We start from the raw sequence: 25,772 nt of genomic DNA, 5'->3' as shown, positions 1-25,772 counted from the left end.
GAAATTCGAGGTGTAAGTTTGGTCATTCTTCGGTATGTAAGATGAATCTTGGAAATAACCGGTTAATGGGTTTGTGTTACATTTAACACACTTATGAACGGCTAGTATTGGCGTCTACGGGATTCTGCCGTGTTGAAACTTTACTACATCCTGCTGAATAGTAAATATTCTACATATTACCATATATAATATATTAATTTAAAAATTGTCATTTATAATTAACAAAAAAATTTGATAAATCAGTGGAGGTGAGGACTCTGTTGGAATAAAATCTTTATAAATACATACCCTTGCGGTCAACAAAAACGAATCACCAAATATAATTCAAATAAGATCACATGCGTAATTTGTTTATACTATTAGAATATTAGAGCAATTTCTATATGGTTGGTCATATAGTGTAAAACACGACTATAACTGAACAGTGTGCAACCTAATTTCATATAAAAATAATTTATCTCTCGTTTCACAGTCATACTAAAGCTGAGGATCGCCTACAAAAGTGGTGCTGTGACCACAAGTGTATAGATTTATAAGATATTTTCGAAAGTGGATTTTTTAACCATGTGCGTACACAGATTAATTTAATATTATGTACATATAAATATTATGATTACAAAAGATATATGAAAACATGAGTGAAGAAAATTCTTTCGAATTTCGTTTTTTTCTTGGAAAAGTTTTATAAACTATTATGTACCATAGTTTACAGTATGTAATAAACTATGACCGAAAATTAAACAGATCTACAATCAATCATGGACTATAAAGCAAAAAGTTAAATATTTCAATATTGCTTCGAAAAAAAATTTACAAATAAAAGTAATTTAGGAAATGCGAAGCTGAAAATATTAACTTACTAAATAGATATACATACATACACATATTTATCTTTTTTTGCAATTATGTGTATAGCGCTCATTTAGTAATCATTCACTGCTTACCTGCGTGTACGGAAAAATTTCAAAATCAAAACCATTTAAAAGCGGTAATTATCAAAAAGCACATTGCATTTAAAAAAAATACATAATAGATAAAAAATAGATAACACACATAAGTAATAAATGACGTGCTTAATATACACACATACCTATGTATGTACTTGGGTACACTATTCTCTATTGTTTTGTGTCTGTTTTATTGTAATAAATATTTTTATCTGTATTTCCAGGAATAGGAAATCTGCGCCATTTATTTATATGTATGCAAACATATGTAAATATTATATAATTTCTTGCAAATATAAGTTATGTATATAGCAATTAGTCTGTTGTGGTGAAATATAAAATTAAACTCAAATGGGTCGATCACTTCTCAAACAGGAATATGAAAATTTGCATATACATATGTATGTATATATAGTATTTACCGGTGCAATTTATGCTAGGCTATGCGAAAATACGTACAAACATTTGTATATATATATATATATATATATGTATATGTATTTGTATAACTTGCATAAATTAAGAGCGTTTAAATTAATCTACATGCATATGTATATTACACTTATACATACATAAATACATACGTATGTATCGATGAAAGTGTGTGTAAAAGCTAATTAAAACCCACTTAAAATTCTGAGCGTTAGCAAATTATTTCAAAAGTGTATAATATTTAGCATATTTAATATTTGCTAATTTGAACGAAATATTATCTATATACATATTAGTGTTCCTGTCCTTTCATTAGAACGCACTCATATCCGGTTAAAAAAATTTGTTTTTGTATGAAAATATTAATATAATCGTTGTTTTCATGAAATGTGTCCGGTTATGGGAAGTGTCCGAATAAGGGTATAAGGACTGTCTGTAATGACGAATTTGACGATATTTATTTATATATTTTTAAATGACTTAAAATTCTTTTTCAAAATCGGTGTTAGCCTACTTGCGTCATATTATATTATTTTAGGTTTTGGTATCTTCGCCCTTTTCTTGTAAGCTTATAACGTTTAAAATTGAACTCAAGTTGGTTTTCAATCCACTCGTCTAAAATAGATGACGCTACTGTGATTTTGAATCAACAGTTATTTTTTAAACGGAATCGTATTTTAAACTGCAATTGATATAGCGAAATTATCTACATATGTGAATTTCACTTAGGCATATATAAGAAAAACTTGTAACATGATATACATACATATGATAATATAAAATGAAGACATACCATTCAAATGCACTCTTTGTACGACTTTTTATCCTCAAACTGAAGCTGGGAATTTAACCTTAAACAATTTTCAAAGTTATTTAGTTTATAGTTTTAAGTTGTTATAAATGTTTTGCTCATTGTAAACATTTCTGATAGAAACAAATTCATCAATAATACTTGTTTTGTAAAAATAAATAAAAAATGTGAAATAAATGTAGTCATCCTTTAAAAGGCTATAGTGTCAGCTGCTTTTGTTGAGTTTCCATTTATCCTGTATTTATATTTGTTTTCTTTCCATTTAGAAGCACAGAGGTCCCATGGCAACCGAATTTGTTCGTTTTATATCGTTCGATTAATATCAAACTAGCCACCAAAAGGAATTTGTTTCTGAACTCTCGTAATGACGCTTTACTTTGACACCAAAGTGGAATTTCTTGACTTCGATGCAGTTAGCACCATCGGAAATTGGCACCTCACTGAACCACTATTTGCTGTAGCTTCTTACAGCCAGGAGCGTGGCGGGTCTATAACCATTTTCACAGACTCGGTGAGCACACATATCGATTTACACTTTTATTTCAATATTACGTCTCAATTAAATTATAGGGTGAACCTCAACGCGATGTCACCTATCCGGTACATCCGACATCGCAGGTTTCAGCACTAGCTTGGCATCCTGAAAAAGTTTTGTTGGCCACCGGCTGGGAAAATGGTGATATACATGTTTGGTTTGCGGGCCATCGTGAATTCGCTAGTGTTCACGGTCCACATAAAGCGCCCATAGTGTTGTTGGACTTTAGCGAACAAGGTGGGCGTATGGTTACCGCCGATTCGATGGGTCTGCTTACGGGTTGGCGTTGCGATGGTCAGTATCAATTTTTAACAATGTTTTCACACGATTTGCGTGATGTTCTGCTGCATATCACCTTTCGACGGACCATTGAGAGTGAGGTGCGTGAGGAAATAGTAAATTTAGCTAAGGCGGCAGTAGCAGGTGATGATGCGGCACTCGATACGCTAACCAACTGGCGACCGCGGACAGCGGCGAGGAGTATGATTCACGCTGGTGTCAAAGATAACCACTGTTTCTATGTGGGTACGCAAAATGGTGTAATGTACTACATAAATCAGGGTGGCGTCTGCACAGAAGTCCTCAAAAATAACACCGTGCCCATCATGCAAATGCTGTGGCACCCTAAGAAGTGAGATTTCGGTTTAAAAGTCATTATATGCATTTTTGCTAGAATATCTGAATACATACTTATGTATATTTGTTTTAGAGATGCCGTTATTTGCTTGATGGAGGATATGACAATTGCTTTATATTTGGTGGAGTCGACGGGTATATTAACTGAGTTGGACCGAGTTAAGTTGAGCGGGCAAGTTGGTAAGGGTGGTGCTATTTCATGGGCGGGAAATAGCTTGGCAATTATAACGGGTGAGTTGCATAAATCATATGGACAGACATATAATTTTTTAATTGTGTTGGAGAAAGTGAGAACGAACTTATTCTCTGAAAGTTTACAAATTAAAGACGTGAGATATCGTTACATGTTTCCTCAAAACTTTATTATAAAAAGGTGGAATGAAGATTTACATTGGTGAAATTGTGAACCGATTCTACTTAGCAGGCTATCTTTAACTATTTATCATCATTATATTAAGTGTATCTTCCGATCATTCTGATAGTTTTGATATATAGAATCCTCCAGCTACGTCGATTAGTTTTAAGCATTGGATAGAACGGTTGAATGAAAAAATATATATATTCTATACAATATGTGCTAAAACGTTCAATATCTGCTAACGGTCTATAAATGTATTATAAACTACTATTGCAGGTGATCTAAGCGTACGGATTTGGGATATCGAAAAAAGCGATAACTATCTACTGAAAATGGACTTGCCTAGTACTGGTGATATAAATTCATACATAAATATTTTTGAAACTTTCAAATGACTTTCATTAATCTTCTGATTATAGCGATTTCCGTACTAGGATCCTCGATTAGTCTCGACGGTAACTCTGCCAGTACAAATGTTTTCAGCAATGACACGAGCGAAAAGTCCTCATCTACACTAAACAGCCGTAAATTGCATAAATTCATACAACCGACAAACGAGCTCTTTACTTGCCTTGCGTACAGCACAAGCAACCAAACTCTTTGCGCCGGTACCAATCAAGGCAACATTTACACTTGGAAGCGGCGTTTAGGCGTTTTCGATGTGCCTGAGGACTCGTGGCAGTTGACTAACATATCAACAGTACGTGGTGCCGTTAAACAATGCATCTGGGGATTCAATGAGTTAGCCAAGCCGTGTATGCTGATCAACTGCATTTCAAACGTTTACGTGCTCAAGGTCGAGGTTGACAATATCTACAAACGATGTTATAATATACATATGTCTATTTATTATTTTCACAGGAGCAACCTTTGCTATCATTTTACACCCGCGATCTGTGGGCGGTTCAACGCAATGCAAAAGCTATTTATCTAGAGCACGTGATCGGCAAGCATGCGCTCATTCAAACTGATTTTGCAATTGTTGCTTTGGCACTTAATCAATTAAATATGATCATTAGTAACGGTCGAGCTATATCTGCATATAACATTGAGAAGGTGCAAAAGGTGGATGACTATAGGATTGAGTCATATACAGATGACAGCATTACCAAGGGCAGCACTGAAAAGGATTCAAGTCTAAATGTGAAACTCATACAGACGTTCAATGCGGAGTGTTTAGGTCTGCACATACACAATCAGAATATTTTCTGTTTAAACTCAAATGAAGTAATGATATACTCAATTGGTGGCGTTGTGCTCAATAAAATTTTGGCAAACGACAATGAAGGTGAGTATGGAAAAATAGTTATGAATTGTCTTGTATAGTCTATATTTCAAAATTAAAAAAATTAATGAATTCATTTCTGGTTTTCTAGGGAAAATAATTGGCATGGACCTCACTGGTGTCTATTTGAGTGTTTTCACAATGAATGGTTTCATTAAAGCTTATGATGTTTCTCGGCACGATCCTAAGATAATTTTTCCTGGGAAATCAGGTTACGACTTATTTGATGATTTTGGTGAAGTGATTTTAGTTAAATGCAACACAGCTGGCACCCATTTAGCTGTGTTAATTGCCAATCGCAATTTTTTTCCAAAACCCATTCTATATTGTTGGAATTTCGAACGTAATCTTTTGATGGAGCATAACCTCATACATAATTCGAACGAAATCAATACTAATTCTTGGTATGCTATTCACGCATTTTATTAGATACGTATAAGCATCGATTATTTTGTACAATTTTCAGTATGCCCGTAAATGTATTTTGGGATACAGATGAGCCACGTCTGCTTGCTATTGAGGTGAAATCAATGCAGCAGCTACAGGAGCCAAAACAAAATCATATAAAAGCTGGGACCAATTACAACCATAGCATCGAGTCTGAAATTATGGTTTTATTTTTTTCTGAAAAAAATAAATTAAATATACTCGAAACACGTTTATTAGCCATGGCGGAGCAACTGATCAATCTATGCGTACCTAATGTGGTGAATATGAATATTGAAGCTTTACATACTATATATATATAATATATGTACATATGTACCTATGTACATATATTACTAAAATCACCTATTTTGAATAAATATAGATAACTTTGGATATAAATCTTGTTAAAGAGCGCCCCCTGCAAGATTTCGTCGATCTTATTAAGTGTGACCCCAACATACGAAAAATGGTTTTAAACTTCAGTCTACACATTGCTGAGGGCAACATGGACTTAGCTTATCGCTCCATACGATCAATTCAATCTCCAACGATTTGGACAAATTTAGCAAAGATGTGCGTTCAAACTAGTCGCTTAGATGTTGCAAAGGTATGCATGGGCCATTTGGGTAAGGCGCGCTCCGTACGTGCCATTCGCCAAGCAATGGAAGATGATGACCTCGAAGATGAAGCAAAACTTGCGGTACTCGCTACCGAATTGGGTATGCACGAAAAAGCAGTTGAATTATATAAAAAATGTGGCAGATTTGATTTACTGAACAAATTATTGCAGGCGCGTGGAAAAATAGATGAGGTTTGATTAGTCCCTCATATGTTTTAACTTAAAACTAAAATATTTAAACTATTTGTATTTTCGTAACATTTCATTCATTTAGGCTATAAATGTGGCCGAGACGGAAGATCGTGTGCACTTAAAAAATACATATTTTCACAAGGCTCAACAATTAAAAGAGAGCGGAGATATTAAGGCCGCACTGGAGTACTTTGAAAAATCTCATAATCCAGTACAAAATATAACACAAATGCTTCTGGATAATCCTCTAGCAATGAAGGTTCTTAATGCACTCCAAATTTTAAGCACTTTTAATTACAAAGAATTCCTCTAGCGTTATATGCAAAGTTGTACTGATCCGAAAATGCTTAAATGGTGGGGTCAATACATTGAAAGTTCTGGTGATATGGATGCTGCATTGGCCGTATATCAGAAGGCGGAGGATTGGTTTTCTCAAGTGAGTTGTCTGTTGAAAAGGGTGTTTATTTTAAATGCCTAATAACTACGATTACAGGTTAAAATACTTTGTTATTTGGGGAAAATTTCGAAAGCGGATGTCATAGCACGACAATCTGGAGACAGAGCTGCCTGTTATCACTTAGCACGTCATTATGAGAATGTTGGAAAGTTCCAAGAAGCCATAATGTTCTACACACGGGCTCAAACGTTTAGCAACGCTATACGTATTTGTAAGGAAAACGATTTCCAGGATGAACTCTGGACCGTGGCTAGTTCTTCTCGTAGTCGTGATAAAGCGATTGCAGCCGCATACTTTGAAGAATGTGGTTCTTTCAAACGTGCTGTAGAGTTATACCATCGCGCTGGTATGCTTCATAAGGCACTAGAAATGGCCTTTGAGTCGGAACAACCAGAAGTGCTAGAAATAATTGCGTCGGAATTAACCGTTGATTCAGACTCAGAGCTGGTGAATCGTTGTGCGGACTTTTTCACGAGTATCGAACAACATCAAAAGGCTGTTTATTTGCTGGCAAAGACAATGCATTTGAAGCGATCGTTACAAATCTGTATGGAGAAAGGTGTGCCGATCACCGAGGAACTTGCCGAGATGCTCACACCGAACAAGAACGAATTTAATGAAGAAATGCGAATTGAAATTCTTACACAGTTGGGCGAATTGCTACAACAACAAGGTGACTATCACACGGCCACGAAGAAATTTACGCAAGCCGGAGATAAAGTGCGAGCCATGAAGAGTTTGCTAAAATCGGGTAGCACTGAAAAAATAATTTTTTTCGCAAATATGTCCCGACAGCGCGAGGTATATATTATGGCAGCCAATTACTTGCAGGCGTTGAATTGGCAAGAGGATGAACATATTCTTAAACATATTGTGATATTTTATTCGAAAGGCCAAGCATATGATTCCTTAGCAAATTTTTATGCTATTTGCGCACAAATCGAAATCGAAGAATATCACAACTACGAAAAAGCTTTAAAGGCAATGCTTGAAGCGGCGAATTGCTTAAAAAAACTTGGACATTCACAACATGCGCTCAATAATTTGGAAAAAGCCATAGCAGATGTGCGAAAAGTTTTGGATATACAAAACGCAATGAAAAATAACGATAATCAAGCAGTGATTTCCGGCTGTCGGAATATGTTAAGTAAGTTATTTTTGAATTATTTTTTCGAAATTCTTTAATTAAAAATTTACGATATCGTGATACAGTACGACTTGATACATAACTTTTCGTTTTTTAAACGATGCCACGAAGTTTGAAACACCGCGTCGGAGAGATTTTAAAATGTTTAGTCGGTTTTTAGATCTCTATTTTTCTCTCCAAAAAACTGCTGATTCGTTGGAACCACCTACATCTGAGCACTATAGCATATACATAGCTGCCTAGCAAGTTGAGAGATCAAATTCATCCCTTTATGGACAATTTTTTTTTATTCAATAATGTCTTCACAAAATTTGAATTGTTCAGATCGGACCACTATTGCTTAAGGTTACAATAGAAAGTGGAAGTTCAAAATCAAGTTCTTACATGGAATCTTTTATATCTGTGAAGGGTATTACTGTTTCGGTGCAACCTTGTTTCTTTTTTTAGTTTTAACTCATTTTTTTTCCAATGCCAATTAATATATGGGTCAAAGTAATTATTTATAAGTATCGTAAATAATTAATTATTATATTTCAATAATTTCAGTAAAACCAGAAACGCCACCAATACGCCAAGCGGATATTCTTGCGATGTTGGTTCGTGCATTGGCTTATTCGAAGCAGTGGTCCGAAGCTGGACGAGCTTTAAAAGAACTGGCTTTGAAGGATAATGCTTGGAGCACTATTGGTTTGGTTGACAAAGCCTTAGTGCAAAAAATAGCAAAAGAATGCAATCTAGACTTTGATATTATTTGGAATTCCGGTCGAAGAAATGTCAATATTAAAGAAAGCGAAACCGATCAGGATAATGAAGAAGAGATAGAAGAGGAATTAAGATAATCAAGCACGTTAAATATGTGAAGTATTAGAATTTGTGATGAATAAGTATATATCGGTTTAATCCTCGGTTAATTACCAAATACCGCTACCAGAGCTTTCTGTAACAGTTTCTATGAGTTCCTTAAGGACCAATTGACAATTTTAACTGAAACCCTTGTGTACATGTAATCATTCATTACTTCATAGGTCTTATGAGTGGCACGGTGTGTATGTGCTAGTTTTAATATTTTCACATATATTTACTACACAAAACTCCTCAGTGAAATGTACTCGCTTTAATAAATAATTACTGGGATAAAAATTGTTCCATATATTGCACATAAACCCAAAGGCATAGAATTTATTTAATATTTTTTTTTTACATAATTACTTAAGAAAAGTCACAAAGTTAAAATGTTTACGGAAATAAAGATAATAAGTTTTTAAGAAATGCACATGTGGATCAGGTATTTAATTTTTATTTTATTCAAACTCTCTATTTGCGCAATATACAGAGGTGAAATTGTTGAAGTTACAAAGCCAACCGGTCTACCATTCTTGTATCATTTACCCTATAATTCCACATGGGTTTGACAGCTGTCATCAAATAAGTGAAGAAGGGGACTAGAAAATAATTCTCTGTTGTTAATTTATGTTTTAGTGAATATTTATTCGAAATTTATGTTTCATTAAACTATTGTTTCGAAGATTTAGTTGCTTTGCTAGCATATTAAACAACGTAGACGTAAAATAATAAGTGGTAAGCATATATTGCGTTTTGGTCCTTAGTTCCTATATCTGTTTTGCCAGACAACTTGTTGCAGTACTGCATTTCCTTTTATCAAATGTGATCTAAGTATGTGGGTGAACATAACATAATAAAGCATATTAATTTGACTTTTACTATAGGAATGCTATTATATATGTATATAACCGACGTATAAGCAATGTTTTTTTGTAGTGATTAGGCGTTTTTCAAAACACAGTAACTCAATTCATACATACATATGTATGTATTTTGTTTATGTTAAGATAATATACATAACATGTATGTTTAAACTTTGCAAAGATTTAGCAGATTTTTGATTATACATACATACATACATATATGCTAGCGGGAATGATGTTAGAAATACGTAATTCTTGTTTCATCATCCCTTCATATTGAAATCAATCTGATGTTATATTTAAAAATTAATTGTTTTAGCGATTTATATTTCTAATCTATAGAGATCATGATTCTGAGAGCTTTCATTAATTTGGAGTTTAACCCATGTTTTGATTCTATCATATATTTTATTATATTCCGTTATTACTTTCATATTTACATTCTTAAAATAAAGGTTTCATATACAGTACATGAACTTGTTTAATAGACCGTGAGGAGTAATTGGGGGAATTATAATAATATGACAGTCAGATCTGCATATCAAAAATTTGTGAATAAAATTTAAAGCTCGATAATGCTTCTTAAAACCGAATTTACATAAGAACCCAAAGGTTACCCTTTAACCGTTCAATTAACACGAGAGGCAAGGACGATGACAACATCTGATGAGTCGACGTTACGAGTTTTCGAGAGAAAGGTCCTGCGAACGATTTATGGTCCTTTGCGCTTTGATTACGGCGAATATCGCATTCGATGTACGAAAACACTCCAGCTCTGAACGCAGTACTCGCTGAGGTAAGCAGAGTAAACGTAAGGGGTGTCTTCGCCAATAAAGAAGAAGAATACATTCTCTTTAATTTAGAAAAGTGAGTTATATTAAAAAAATCTGCAGGAATTGGAACGGGATATTAAGTTTACCTTCCGACAAGGAAAATGAACTGCAAACTTTACCATTCAGGAACTTCACTTAGAATATTATGCCAAGCATTTCCCTGCGACAATATGTGATTTATGAGTTTTAAGCGACTGGTGAATGAACGAGTGTATTTGATAACTAGAAGCATAATCAATGCTGTGAAAGGAGTTTTAGTAACATACTATTAAATTTTTAAGACCAATATAAGATCATCATTTGCTTTAAAAACCATGTTATCAATATAAAAACTGAAACTAAGCATACGGTTATAAACTTAAATATTTTTTTGAGGGTAGAGCTCTTTGAATCATAAGCTTCCAAGAGTTCAATTGTCATTGGTTAATTTTATATGCTGGGATATGGTTTTACCACTTTAGGTGGCTCTTTATTATATCAAACATTGCAATACTAATTTGTATACATACATATAGGTCTATATGTATGCACACATGTCATGTCAATTTGTTTGCCGAACAGTGACCGATTGTTTAAAATTGTTGTTTCATTCATGTTGCTACCGCAGACTAGACGATCGGCTGGTCAATTAGTCGTCTCCATAAAATCCTCGCCATACTGTTACAGCGTTGAGTTCTCTACACTTTGACTGCTTAGTTTCAGTCATTCATTCGGTTCCATGCTGGAACGACGTACACCTGCTGCTCGTCTGCTCTGCTCGCTAGTGATCGCATATCGTGCACAAAATCTGTGATTGTATTTGTGAGCTTCTGTGTTTATAAGCATTGTTTAGCAATTTTTTCCTGATTTAATCATTTTTAATACCAACAAAAAATATTATTTATTAATACTTGGAGCAGTTGGTTATAATTATATTGTGTACTTTAATATTTAAAGTGCCAAACATATTTTGTATAAAACTCAAGTAATAATAATAATAATTTCTCGATAAAACCAGTAAATAAATAAGCATTAAATTACTTAAACTAGTCTAACGTCTCTCACTCCAAAGAGAGGCATTGTGTGGCTGAAAATCTTGCAGCTAAATCGTTCATTTAAAGCGATAAAAATTTTAAAATAACATCGTAATATATATGCATGTATGAACTTGTGCAATAATAATAAAGAAAATCTTGTAGAAAAAAGGTAAGCAAATAAAAGTCAATTGTGTTAATGATCGGACACTAATTAAGTGTAAGAATTATTTGGTTTAAATTCGTTCGTGCAAGGAGTGTGACAGTTGTCTTGTTGGATTCGTTGCTCTTGAAGACGTTGCAATATTTTTATTGTATGGAATATAAGTTTATTTTAAGTTAAATTTTAAAATGAATATACAATGAGATATAACGATTCATGAAGTTCCAACACAAAAATATCACTTTTCCTTGATCCACCCCAATCTAGCGCCACGTACATATAGTATGTATGTATATTATATTAAATAATTGGCTGCTTGATGTTTAAGTCGCACGCAATACTACTCGATTAAAACTAAATGCTTGAACTACAGAAAGCTGAGAAATGTGTGAATTCATAGCTTTGAAACCATGAAAGCCTTTTCAAACGTTTCGCCTCTCGTTCTGTCGCTACCTTTTAAAAACTGCTGTATTTGTTGTCATTTATCGGTCATTATCATGCGCTCTTGGCTTTATTACAGCGACGCCGGTATGGTGGTCAAGGTTATGCCATTCGCGTACCCCTGATACTTGCATATACATATGTATATACAAACATATACAAACTTACTCGGACAAATACGTTTATCGGCATACAAATATGTTCGTACGTATGCCAAAAAACATACATACAGATAAATGTATGTGCGCGACTAAAGTTCATTTTGTGCTCTTTTCGGTTCAAATTTTACAGATTTCTCTTATTAGTCGTAACTCCATAAACTTAAAAATTTGAGAAAGGAAAAAGCTTCTGAAAAGCTGAAAAGGGCAAACAAAAATTGCACATTGTACTCTTACAATTTGGGTAAGTTCAGATCTAACAAAGCTGAAACATTTTTTTTCTCTTAATCGAAAGGTGTCTACGTTGGGTATATATGCATATATATATATATGTATACATATGTATGTATGTTAGGTAAATTATGAAACCTTTAAAATGGAAGTTCTCTATATCTAAAAATACCTTCAATGTACTTTAGTGTCCTAGTGTGCAGTTTTGTAATTTTAGAGATAACTGCTATACAGTGAATTTATATTACTTAAAATAAAATGACTCATAGCAGATTGGTTGATATCTACGATTATGTACCAAATTTAATATCATATTTAGAAGATTTGGAATCTCATCCATCTATATACTGTATTCTGAAGATATAGTATAAATTTGAATCACTAGAGGGCTGGACTACAAATTTGTTATCAACAGAAGAATTTGTTTTCACTTTGACGCTCGCAGCTTACTTTCATTCCGTCTTCAGCTGTTAATTTATAAAAAAAGTGAAAAATAAGTTACAACTAGCAAAAATATTTAATAATATACCCATCTAACTATTAATTAATAGTTGTTTTCAAGTAAAATAAATCTTCGTTAAACAAATAAATAAAAATTTGATTGATTTACTAATTATTATTTTGTTAGAATATAAATTTCAATGTGTCTTTTTATAAACGTACAAAAATAGATGTAAACACGGAAAACACGTATCTATTGCATGTGCGCAATAAAATAAATACATACGATAATATAATTATACATACATATGGACATGTGTGCACACTCTTGAAATAGTAACTAGCTTTATGATTTCCTATTTCTATAATAAAGTTAATAGCACGCTTATATCTCAGTTGCACTTGCCTACTTTTGAATTCTCTCCCGCATGTACCATGTGCATGCATATGCATCCAACAATTGTCGTAAGTGTTTTGTGTTTGCACACTTATCAATCAAAACCTAGACAAGTTTACTTTAGCAATTAAAAGGTAATAAAATAGCAAAAGGAGGCATATACATACATACATGCACATATATTTCCAGTTATTAGCTAATATTTACGCAAATACAAATGTGCATCAATTGCTACGTACACACAAGCACAAAAGTATTTTTGTATTGTATTTCGCTGAGCTTATATTGACCGCTCTGATGATTATTTGCACACATCAATCAGATTTGATTAGTGCTAAGTCACTTGTAGTCAATAAATGTATTCAGTAGCCAACGACAACCCCAAAACTATTTATTTCACTTGGAGCCATCGAGCGTGTTTTGAATAAAAGTAAAGAATCATTTAAAAAACAACAATATTTGTATGTATGTATGTATGTTGTTACAATTGATATAAAATTTGCTAGTCATACATATGTTGCTGTGAATCATAACGATAATTGGCTTTCCGCTTCTAAAATAAACTTCAACTAATCAGGCCCTTGATTTTGTTTCTGAACTAAACTTCCCCCTGATTCTTAGTGATAAGAAATACATATTGTTTGGTAAATCAGTTATAAAATGGCTGTTATTTGTGGTGTACATATTATATGTACCTAAAAATATTATCTAGACGTGTGTATTTGTATGTTTATCAGCTATCAGAATGGAAAACACTTGATACCGCATCTTTTCAATTTTCTTGGTTTATTGTTGCATGACATGCAAAAAAAATATGTGGAGACATGCACTTAAATACGTATGTATATGTACTTATATAGCCATTTAATACATAGTAATGAAAAGTACTTACTCATTCTCTGAAATATTTTTAGGCAAGTAAGAACGTTTTGAAGCAATAGATTCGTTTTGTATGTATATTCCAACTTGCTTTTGGTTTATAGAGTTATTAGCCTAGCATAATTTGATTTTGTGGATTACTGTTCTAATGGCAGACCTCAGTCTCTTATAAATGCGGGTTGATAACGCAGATTCCCGTATTTCTTCGTAAATTTTTACTTTTAGTAGATACTAACGTCTTATTGCCATATGTTTGGGCGTTGGTACAATCCCTAGAATTATTGCTTCTTCTGCAATTAAAAGTTAAGAAAGGAATGCTGACCGTAGTCGTTTACGATGCATAATTTTAATATTCTCTATTCTCTTTCTCGAGGAGAACTTTGAATTTATAAGAAACATCGAATTAATACAGTTTAATTGAAGACACTCTGTTGTCATAGTTAAGTATGCCGATATTGCAAACAAATTAGACAACCTCTCCCATTAAAGCACTGACTAAACCAAAGCAAAAAATGCCTGCAAATGGAAAAATTGTGTTTTCAGGAGAAAAAGTATCTGAAATCAAGAAAAAGTAAAATTCATAACCTCCTTTCATATTATCCGCTAATTTCACTTTAATAATCTGGCAGTTTTTCAGTCTACGTTTTCTTCTGAAATAAAAAAAAATACTTGATAATAACCTTGCGTACTTTTAATTATATTAAATATTTAAACTTAAATAATTAAATTTCAAATTGTGTTACATGTAGTTAAATAACTAATTATTATATCCCAACATCTACGCTTTTGAACTTCAAACTCAATGCCACCGTCTCAACGACAAATGTATGCACGTGCTATATATGTATGTATGTAGATCTGAGAATTCGAAATATAATATTTGCTATCATCACAGAGGGAAATAAGTTATCGCATTGCTATAAACTGCAAAATGGGTTTAAGTGGAAATATTTGTAAGCAATTGTGTTTATCATCTTAAATATTAAATTGCTTTATGTTTTAATACTAGCAGCTGTTAATGGCGCGCTTTACTGTTTTATTAAGGACCCAAAACAATACATACACTTACAAATGTGTGTATGTATGTAGTCATTAATTAAATTAAAATATGTGTATGTAAAATAATAATTTGTATTTTTAAATGCATGTAAAGTTCAAATATTCGTACTTGCTTGAACCAGGCCCAGTCACCGCAACCTTTGTACATGTTATAAAAATTAGTGACTGTTCAAAAATAAAATGTCTAGAGTTAGCCGGTGACTGCCTGTTGGAAGTTAACATTTCTTATGTTTGCTGTTAACGATTTTAAATAATTTCGCAAGCTCTTTGCATTATTTCATAATTCTTTTTCTAGATTATTGTTTGTATTGTTTTAAATGCCAAATTCAACACCTGATAACACTTAGATTGGGGCTGATTTGGCGCAGCATTAGCACTTAGTGTTCCATGCGCGTTTGAGCAAATGTTGTATACCTTTGTGGTTCTCTCGTTCTACACCACCTGACGACAGACGATCATTTTTCAAATTAAAATTCCGTTTCTAATCTCATTTGTTGTTGTTTTTTTTTTTACCACTTTATTATTTGCATGCACATACACAAGTACACAGCAGCTCGCTTGTATGTGTTTTTCCTAAATATTTATTTTTTTGACATTGTGACCAGTGGCATGGATCTTTTCATTGTGATATTCAGTCGTCTTTTCGCCCCACCGTTGCAGACATTATGCGGATACTTCCAAAATGCTTGCATTGAGTACGGAATAATAAAAGTACAGAGTGAGAAATTTCGAGTACCTTAATTCTAGGCATATACATACATATGTATGTATGTATATATGCACATGTACACATACATTCATATGCTTCGTACATTGATGCAGACATACTATCGGCAATTGAAATCAAATTCTCAAGATGCACGCTTAGTTGCTTTCGACAACTTGAAAATAACAGTCTGATGTGGGCGCTAGAGGCATCGCAGCTGTTTATATGCATTACAATTGTATATGAAGTATTTTGTACAATCGGTACTAGTAAGAGACCAGTGAGTGAACAAGACTTTTGCTCAGTAGGTCTTCATATCCAAAATATGCGTTTCACAGTGCTTCTCTGTTCCTGGCTGCCCCATTGTTACTTGTGTGCCATACACCTTGTTTATGTGAATGTTTGCATACATGTGTATCTGAAAAGGTCTTACTCAATGGACGACCTGGTTGTGTTCTGTTGTTTATTTTTTATTTTTTTATTGCATGTTAAAATGTCGCTGATTTACTCTGATTATTCAAATTGCATGGGTACATATGTATGTATGTATGTATGTACCTACATATACGTATGTACATATGTACGTTGAAAACATATGTATATATTGCACAGAAATATAGTAAACTCGCTTATCATACCGTTACTGATCTTGTAATTTAGTGTGTAGCGATATAAAACTAAAGGTTTAGCTAGTAGAGTCTATTTCTTTCCAGCGATTAAAAAGTTGAATGCGATAGGATATTTAATTCTATCAGAATACTTGAATTTGCAAAACTTTGACACATTTCCTATGCATTTTAATTGAATAAATCCGATAGTTCTGATGCTATTTCACTGGCGTGCTTCTATTTCGTCGCACACCACTGTATTCGTACAAGTACATTTGCCTACATGTACGCGCTCGTGTTTTTGGATGTATGGGTTGTGCGGTTTGATATTGATTATATGGAAATAAATTAAAATAAATAATGGGTACGGTCAAAAACTATATACACAAGTAATTTCTAGTATTGTATTATAGTGAAACGCGCACGGCAAACGACAAATGACGACATCTTCGTTAAATATTCTATTAAAGCAAAAAACAGGTTAAAGTGAGAGTTTAACAGGAAGCAGCCGATCGTTGCTTCGCTTTCCTACATCATCTCTACATTGACAATAATGTACAACAATTGCACGCACAATCATACTTCTAATCATTTCTGATCATTCCGAGCAGTACTGTGCTTGGAGTGTATATATGTACATAATACACACTTATACACACTTTCATTATATTATCATATCTGCTAGGACAAAGTGTTTGTAGTTTCTTTAAATTTTTTTGGTTTCTTGAAGAATTTAGTAATTTTGCCATTTTACTTTATATAGTAAACTATTTCCAAAATTAATTGCGGCAGATACCGTTCTTAGAAAATTGATATGACTATTGTATATGTATACATATGTATGTATGTAATTGCTAATGGACTAAATTAGAAGCTGAATGAAACAGCTATAAGATATGATATTTTTTAAGAGAGAATGCACTCCGAAAATTTGGTGACTTTAAAATAAACTTTAGTTTGTATTTATTTTATGCATTGCATGTGTCTATGTTTTTAATATTTATTTATAAAATAAATATGTATGTATTTATGTTTTAAAGATCAAGAGAAAAATTACCAAACGTCCTTTTTGTAGGCTTAAATCAATATGTTTGTTCTTGAATTTCACTCACACTTTATTGTTTCTTTAACAGAATCCTATATGTACATACATATGTATGTGTTTATAAACATGTGCCATACGAATACATGAATTTACTTTTTCCAATGAATTCCAATCCGGTTTTTTTACGCCGGGTCTCAAATAGTAATTTTCTCTCAAACTCATACGCATACCTTCATATGGTTTTATGAAGCTGGTGCATGCATACACCTACATAGATGTATAAATACTTATACGTTTATATACAATATACAGTCGATTCTAAATTGCATATATGAATAAATTTCGACGCAGTACATTTTTGTATTCTTATCAATGCACCGGCTAACGTTTATATCGCTCTTGCGAAATACCATATACAAATACACATCTGCATATTTGTACATTTCTATGTATGTACATATACATTTATGTATGCACTAATTGCATATGTATACGAGCTTCAAAAGCCGATGCACTCAAGTGAACGAACAAATGTCTCTCGTCAAATTATATAATATGCAATTGCGTTATTTGAGAGTGAGAGAGAGATTAAATAAGCGATTATTACATCGTACGTATTTACCTAATCACTGGATCACGCAAAGAAAATAATTTTAATCTACTATTCCTTTCACTCGTAACGTTTGCACTTGCATGGATATGTATATAGTAGTATGTACATACGTACATACATAAATGGTACTCTTGAGCGGAGTTATCCAATGTATGCGTTTACTTTTTTACCTGCGAAACTTGTCAGTTCTAAACTAAAAAATAAGAAAAAGTTTTCCATGTTGAATGCCCAATGCACAGGGTTCATCCAGTCCAGTTGCAATTATTTCTAAACAACAGTGTAGTATAATTTAAAAAAAAGAAATCACGGACTACAACATGGGTGTATTGTACCTACCTTAATTACGTTTCAAAATAAATTTCGATCTTGACCTTCGCTCAGTGCAAATAGAAACACAAATTTACTCGCATGCTATGTGCTAATACCCGGCAGTGAAATCAATTAGTCACTAACCCTTTTACAACTAGTATGAACCACAGGTCCAACATCTCATGCGTCTGTCTCTTTTTCAAACAAGCAACTGGTGTAATGCCAATTGTCAGTATCTGAAACAAGTTTACAACAGATACATGCATACATATGTGTCTAGTTCAATTTGAAAAATAGCGGTACTTTTTTGTTCTGACATCTAAACGAGTAATATAAATGTGATAGCCTTTGTACTAGTCCGTTTTAGTTTGGGAATTCTAATTCAAAATTAGTATTCTTCCTCACCGCTCCGATACGTCACTGTATGTATTTCGGATTCTCTTTAAAAAAAAACTTTACGCACTTTAAGCACTTCTATATATGTACATACGAGGTGTGTTCAAAAAGTATCGCGAATTTTGTGTTTTTTCAAAAAATATTTATTTATTCATGAATATCTATTTTGTCCCCTTCAAAGTAATCCCCATGAGATATTATACACTTGTGCCAACGGTTTTGCCAATCTTCGAAGCACTTCAAAAAATCTTTTTTTTTTATCTTCTTCTGCTCCTCCTTCGATGCCGTTTTTATCTCGTCAAGAGAAGCGTAACGTCGTCCTTTCATGGGCCTCTTCAGTTTAGGGAACAAGAAAAAGTCACAGGGCGTCAGATCTGGGGAGTACGGTGGCTGCGGCATCATTAGTGTGTTGTTTTTGGCCAAAAAGTCGCGCACAAGCAACGATGTGTGAGCAGGGGCGTTATCGTGGTACAAAAGCCAATTTTTGTCACATCTTCACGGCCTTCTGAGAACATTTTGTACCACCGATAAACGTTGCTTCGGTCCAAGGTAGCTTCTGCGTATGCCACAGTCAACATTCGGAATGCATCCACGCACTTAATTTCGTTTTTCACACGGAATTTGATACAGGTTCTTTGATCCATTTTTTTGAATAGGTAAAAATCGAAGACGATCCAAAACACGTGCAAGCAAAGCAGCTGTCAACAATTAAACGAATATTCAAGGTGGCCGAGCTTGTCGGCATAAGTGAGAGACATGGGTGCCAACATAACGCCACAAAAAAGTCGAAATTCGAATATACGTAACCCGCGAAAATTCAAAATTCGCGATACTTTTTGAACACACCTCGTACATATTAAGAGAATAAAAAATTATTATTTATGTCGAACGTTTCACACATTAAAATTAAATAGTTGGTGGATGCTTCTTTTAGAAAGCTTGACAGTTTCTTGAACTTGGATTTTATTGGTTTTTACATATATACATACATACATGTGCCTATATAAAATTATCGTGTTTTCGTTGCATTATATTTAAAATTATGCTAATGTTTTAGAATTATTGATTTATTATTGCATTGATAAAATGTCAGGAAAAATTCGGGGGGTTTATAAATGCCATTGTCGGATCTGATCCTTATCCTAACCCTTATTTGAGGTATCGATAATAATGAATACAATTCTCCAAAGTCCATGATAGTGCCCGAATTCAGGTGCCGAAAACACATAATAATTTAAAATAAACAAACTCGTTGTTTAAATTTTTCCATGTATTTATTGATTCGGTTTGGACGCGAAGTTTCAGATCAAATCTGATCTCGAGTGGAAAATCAGTGACATAATTTCTATACTATTAATTGCAGTCACTTCATACATAAAATAGCGCTTTTGAAAAGGTCAATGAATTAAGAGGCAAATACCTTCCTTAACTATTTCTTGTACACCTTATTAAACTATGTCTCACGATTTTCGCGACTCTTGCTGCAATTTTGAATGCATGCTAATGATTTTTTGTAGACCTCACTTAACAAATTTCCATGTCATGCTTTTGTAGTGTTTACTTTTCGGTTAAGGAAATATTAAAAGTAACATTTAACGTAAACTCTCGCTGTCGTCAATTGGAAGTTTGACAGTAAATTGAATTGGTCTGTAGTTAAAGCTGAACTTTACACCATTTATATAATTATTATATAATATTAAAATTGTGGGTATTAGGTACGTCCGTCTACCAGCCCGGAAACAGTTTAAAAAGCCTACTTTTTTTTCTAAAGGAAACATAAATTATTTAATATATGAATATGCATTCATATTATTTACAAAGGTGAAATTAATTAATACGAAGTGATAACGTTCAATGTCAATAACGTTGCTTTCAAAGCCATATTTTTTATTATTCTTAAATAAATGGAGAGCGAAGCTGCTACAAATTCATTTAGAAGTTTGAAGAACATTTCATGCACAGATTTGTATACGATCAATTTCGTTCTCTTTTGATTTATTTTAATATATCAAAAAGCGTCGGCTGCTCGTGAGATTTTAAGCATTACCATAAATACATATATGTACGTTCGTTTATTTGTGCAAAGGCTCAGGTTTCGTGATTACAATGTCCTTATTGTGTTAGTAATAAATGCTTAACCCCCTTGGTTATCTTTAAACTTTAATGATATGCTTCTTTTTTTCAATATAATTTATTAGTATTATAAAATTCATATTAAATGATACTTAAAATATCAAAGGTTGGACGATTTGCCATTAAAATACTAATGTCAACCCGAAATATTTTTGGTGGCGATTTTACTAATTAATGCTACACTCTTTAGATTACGATTCCCCATTTGTAGTTCACTTTTTCCTGCCCTCACCTCAATTAAAGTGCTTACGTGGCATATATAATGCGTAAGCTAGGTAATTCAGCACAAAAACCAAAAAAAAATAAAATTTAATAAAAGGCAAATGCTCAGCGGTCTATGCCAATGGTTTATGTGGCGATTATAAGCGCAATAGCGACATTTCGCCGTTCGGACATTAACACGTTGCATATTTATTTTTTGCATTTGCATACAAATGTATATATGTACATATACGTAAGCACGCACGTAGTTCTTCTTTAGTTGGAAATTAATATGCTTACACATACAAGCATACATATATATAAAGTTATAACATAATCAAGTTTATTATATACATTTCAACAATGTGCAATTACCAATTTTCTTTTATTATATTTTTCCATGTTTAACTCTTGTTTTAGTAATTGAAATGTCAGCAGAGAAAATCGAAGAAATCCCAGTCGGCGATGAACCCTTCTTGGGTACATTGGACATTGCCATACTGGTGGCTTTAATCGCAGGTGCCACATGGTATTTTATGCGTAGTCGTAAGAAGGAGGAAGAACCCATTCGCTCCTATTCGATACAGTAAAGTTTGACATAATCTAATTATGAAATGGAAATATTAATTTTTTTTCATCCACCAACCTCTAGACCAACAACTGTCAGCACCACCATCTCATCCGACAACTCATTTATTAAAAAGCTGAAAGCTTCTGGTCGCAGTTTAGTAGTCTTTTATGGCTCTCAAACGGGTACTGGTGAGGAATTCGCCGGTCGTCTGGCAAAAGAAGGCTTACGGTATCGCATGAAGGGTATGGTAGCAGATCCGGAAGAATGTGATATGGTAATTCCAAGTTTCTATTTTATTTCACACACTTTGTTTAACCTTGCCTTCATTTAAAGAGTACATGTGATGCCTATGCCTTTACATTTTCGAATGCATTTAACGATTCTTTGAAATTAATTCAGTTGTTGTTATTTTCATTGACTTTCTTTTCAAATAGGAAGAGCTTTTGCAATTGAAAGACATTCCTAGTTCTCTGGCTGTATTCTGTTTGGCCACATATGGCGAAGGTGATCCAACAGATAACGCAATGGAATTCTTTGAATGGCTGTCAAATGGCGATGCTGATTTGAATGGATTGAATTATGCGGTGAGTAAACGAATAGTCAAGTTTTGTTGTAATATTTTTATACCTTGGAAGTTAGACATATGTATATGTATATATTTTCTTTTCTATCAAAAGAATCAGAAGAAGAATTTAATGGGTTCTTCATAAATAAAGAGAAATTCACTCTTTTTTTACGATTGATATTTATCATGAAGACAATTATTAAAATTTACATATATTACATTTTAGATAGGTTATACTGGGTAACTCAATGGGTAAAACATGAACTCAACCTCAACTGGTCAAGCGTATATTAAGTAATTACTTAATTAAATTATTAATTATAATATAATTATTTTCACCTTAAAATATTTAGTTAAAAACATACGAGGATATGTTTATATGTATATGATATGTTTTCAGTTTAATTTTTTGTGCAAACCATATCTCAGCGCCATCTATATTACGTTGTTGTAAATATTAGGGTTGTCGTTTGTCATTTTTCTGAACAGCTGATAACTTACAGCTGTTTTCACCCTATCCTTCATCACCAACTGTCAAAAGTCCAATGTGCTATTGCATAAAGCGTTTAAAAGTATTTCCTGTACTAAAGTTTAATAAAAATAATAATAAAAACTCATATAAATTAGGCTACAACTTTCATTTGAAGTCGTAATTTCATTAACGATAATGAAGAGTTGAACGATAACATGGTGACATAACATATTAACATGTTGATGAGATTGGGTACACATCGATGGCGCAATCTTGTGCTTTCGAGTGCATCATTGGAACGACTGAGACACTATCAAAGCGCAGTCGCATTAGATTATTTTTGTAATAATAAAATTAATCTAACATTAAAAACTTTGCAAATGAGGGTAATTTATTACCGTAAGGAATATTTGTAGTCTAATACCATTCAAAATAATTCACAATGTTAATTATTAATTTTATCTTCTTTGCTATTTGTAGGTTTTCGGACTTGGCAATAAAACTTATGAGCATTATAACAAAATGGCAATCTATGTAGATCAACGATTGGAAGAGCTTGGTGCTACACGAGTCTTTGAGCTTGGTCTTGGCGATGACGATGCAAAGTAATAAAATTGCGCAATAATATTTATTAATGGAATAATTGAAAATAAAATTTGTTTGCAGCATTGAGGACGACTTTATTACATGGAAGGATCGTTTTTGGCCTGCTGTTTGTGATTTCTTTGGCATTGAAGGAGGCGGAGAGGAAGTGCTTATGCGCCAGTATCGGTTACTGGAGCAACCAAATGTACAGCCCGATCGCATTTACACCGGCGAAATTGCACGCTTGCACTCCTTACAAAATCAACGTCCTCCCTTTGACGCTAAAAACCCATTCTTAGCACCCATTATTGTGAATCGCGAGTTACACAAAGGTGGCGAGCGTTCATGTATGCATATCGAGCTGGATATTAATGGCTCAAAAATGCGTTACGATGCGGGAGATCACGTTGCCATGTACCCTATTAATGATATCGAATTGGTCGAAAAATTGGGAAAACTTTGTAATGCTGATCTCGATACGGTATTTTCGCTCATTAATACCGATACGGATAGCAGTAAAAAACACCCCTTTCCTTGTCCTACCACTTATCGCACCGCTTTGAAACATTACTTGGAAATTACTGCCATACCAAGAACACATATTCTCAAAGAATTGGCGGAGTATTGTACTGACGAGGCCGATAAAGAGTTCTTAAGAAGCATGTCTTCAATTGCACCAGAAGGCAAAGAAAAATACCAGAGTTGGATTCAAGATGCTTGTAGAAATATTGTACACATCTTAGAAGATATCAAGTCCTGCAAACCGCCTATAGATCATATTTGTGAGCTATTGCCTCGTCTACAGCCGCGCTATTATTCTATATCATCGTCTTCCAAAGTAATTATATCAATATTAGAAATGCGATTGAGAACCGATCGATTATAATTTATAATAATTTCAGTTGCATCCAAATCACGTGCATGTAACAGCCGTTTTAGTGCAGTACAAAACACCCACTGGACGCATAAATAACGGTGTAGCCACCACATACTTGAAAAAGAAACTGCCCGGCGACGAAGATGTTCGTGTACCGGTGTTTATTCGTAAGTCACAATTCAGGCTACCTACAAAACCAGAAATACCTATTATCATGGTTGGACCGGGCACCGGATTGGCTCCCTTCCGTGGATTCATTCAAGAGCGTCAATATCTCCGCGATGAAGGCAAAAATGTAGGCGATACCATTTTATATTTCGGTTGTAGAAAGAGAAGTGAAGACTACATTTATGAAGAGGTATGATCTTAGCCATCTAGTTGGATGTAATTATAATTTTGAATTTTGTTTGTAGGAACTGGAGGAATTTATCAAGAAGGGCACGTTGACTATGAAAGCAGCTTTCTCTCGTGATCAAAATGAAAAAGTCTATGTTACACATTTAATCGAAAATGACGCCGACTTGATTTGGAGTGTGATAGGGGAGAACAAGGGGCATTTTTACATTTGCGGGTAAATGATAATTCAATAATTCAGGCTATTTTACAAAACATTTTTTTTTTTTTTGCAGTGATGCGAAAAACATGGCCGTCGATGTCAGGAATATTTTAGTGAAGATACTTGTGACAAAGGGTAGCATGAGCGAAGCTGATGCTGTGCAATACCTTAAGAAAATGGAAGCCCAGAAACGCTATTCCGCCGATGTTTGGAGCTAGAAATTTTGACGAAAAACGTAAAATCTGATCAAGTCTTTAATTCATGTTAAGTAGATAAATTAGTGTTATGGCTGTTATGGCGAAAATGTGTGCATCTTTATATGCATGTGAATGAATACCAGAATAGATAAGTAAAGCAAAGTACATCAACAAAAACTAAAAACAGTAATTTATTTTGAAGGCATCACATTCCTCTGTCTGCAACACCATCCCAGGCAGAAGCCTTTATTGTGCCACATGCAGTTATTATTAAAATACTTGACTACAATGTAGAAATTGAAGAAGTAACTAATTAAGCGAACTTTTAAAACGGACTAATGGTTTTGGAGTATTTTAAATACGTGAAAATACCAAGAAAATTAAAATATTTGTAAGATGATTTATTTTTTGAAAGCATTTCGTTTTTAAGCATAATGAACTAAGTATACGTGTTGCTAAATGTACGATATAAAATATTTATTTTATATACTGGTGTAAAATTTATTTGAACCGTTGTGCAATTTGTAAAAAAGAAAGTCAATAAAGTGAGCATATTTTTTATTAAAACAAACTGTAAATTGTAAATTATATAAATCTGCCCTTTTCAAGTCTGCTGTTGTTTGTCAGCGTGCGTTGAAAGATTCGGTAAAATTATAATTTAGCTAATTTTTAGAAAAATTCTCTAAAAATTGTGGGAAAAAATTAAAAATGAGAAGAAAATAAATAACGCATACAACACTAGTTTTTTCGCGTAGAATTTCTTTTTACA

At 33.4% G+C, this 25,772-nt stretch overlaps 2 protein-coding genes across 4 annotated transcripts; both read left to right on the top strand.

The window, feature by feature from the left end:
- The first annotated feature begins 54 nt into the window (after positions 1-54).
- LOC108975818 (intraflagellar transport protein 140 homolog) lies at positions 55-9,117 on the top strand. The gene is made up of 14 exons (XM_018944553.1): positions 55-160; positions 2,457-2,701; positions 2,761-3,356; positions 3,435-3,592; positions 3,996-4,070; positions 4,139-4,515; positions 4,581-5,007; positions 5,096-5,408; positions 5,471-5,711; positions 5,816-6,244; positions 6,327-6,503; positions 6,558-6,680; positions 6,738-7,848; positions 8,395-9,117. The coding sequence occupies exons 2-14, from the start codon at positions 2,555-2,557 to the stop codon at positions 8,685-8,687; spliced, it is 4,467 nt and encodes a 1,488-aa protein (XP_018800098.1). The 5' UTR covers positions 55-160; positions 2,457-2,554; the 3' UTR covers positions 8,688-9,117.
- Positions 9,118-9,268: 151 nt separating this feature from the next.
- On the top strand, positions 9,269-25,403 carry LOC108975814 (NADPH--cytochrome P450 reductase). 3 transcript variants are annotated; one of them, XM_018944547.1, is made up of 9 exons: positions 9,269-9,426; positions 21,601-21,766; positions 21,833-22,025; positions 22,186-22,335; positions 23,269-23,393; positions 23,455-24,211; positions 24,276-24,608; positions 24,664-24,821; positions 24,880-25,403. In XM_018944547.1, the coding sequence occupies exons 2-9, from the start codon at positions 21,609-21,611 to the stop codon at positions 25,022-25,024; spliced, it is 2,019 nt and encodes a 672-aa protein (XP_018800092.1). In that variant the 5' UTR covers positions 9,269-9,426; positions 21,601-21,608; the 3' UTR covers positions 25,025-25,403. The 3 variants fall into 3 exon arrangements, with proteins under 3 accessions (XP_018800092.1, XP_018800093.1, XP_018800094.1); XM_018944548.1 differs by lacking the exon at positions 9,269-9,426 and adding an exon at positions 11,080-11,572; XM_018944549.1 differs by lacking the exons at positions 9,269-9,426; positions 21,601-21,766; positions 21,833-22,025; positions 22,186-22,335 and adding an exon at positions 22,878-23,174.
- The last annotated feature ends 369 nt before the right edge of the window (positions 25,404-25,772 follow it).

This window comes from Bactrocera latifrons, unplaced genomic scaffold (genome assembly GCF_001853355.1).
Source record: "Bactrocera latifrons isolate USDA-ARS-PBARC rearing strain unplaced genomic scaffold, ASM185335v1 scaffold_7, whole genome shotgun sequence".
NCBI lineage: Eukaryota > Metazoa > Arthropoda > Insecta > Diptera > Tephritidae > Bactrocera > Bactrocera latifrons.
The sequence above is the reverse complement of the archived record's forward strand: the minus strand, read 5'-3'. Positions and strand labels throughout refer to the sequence as shown.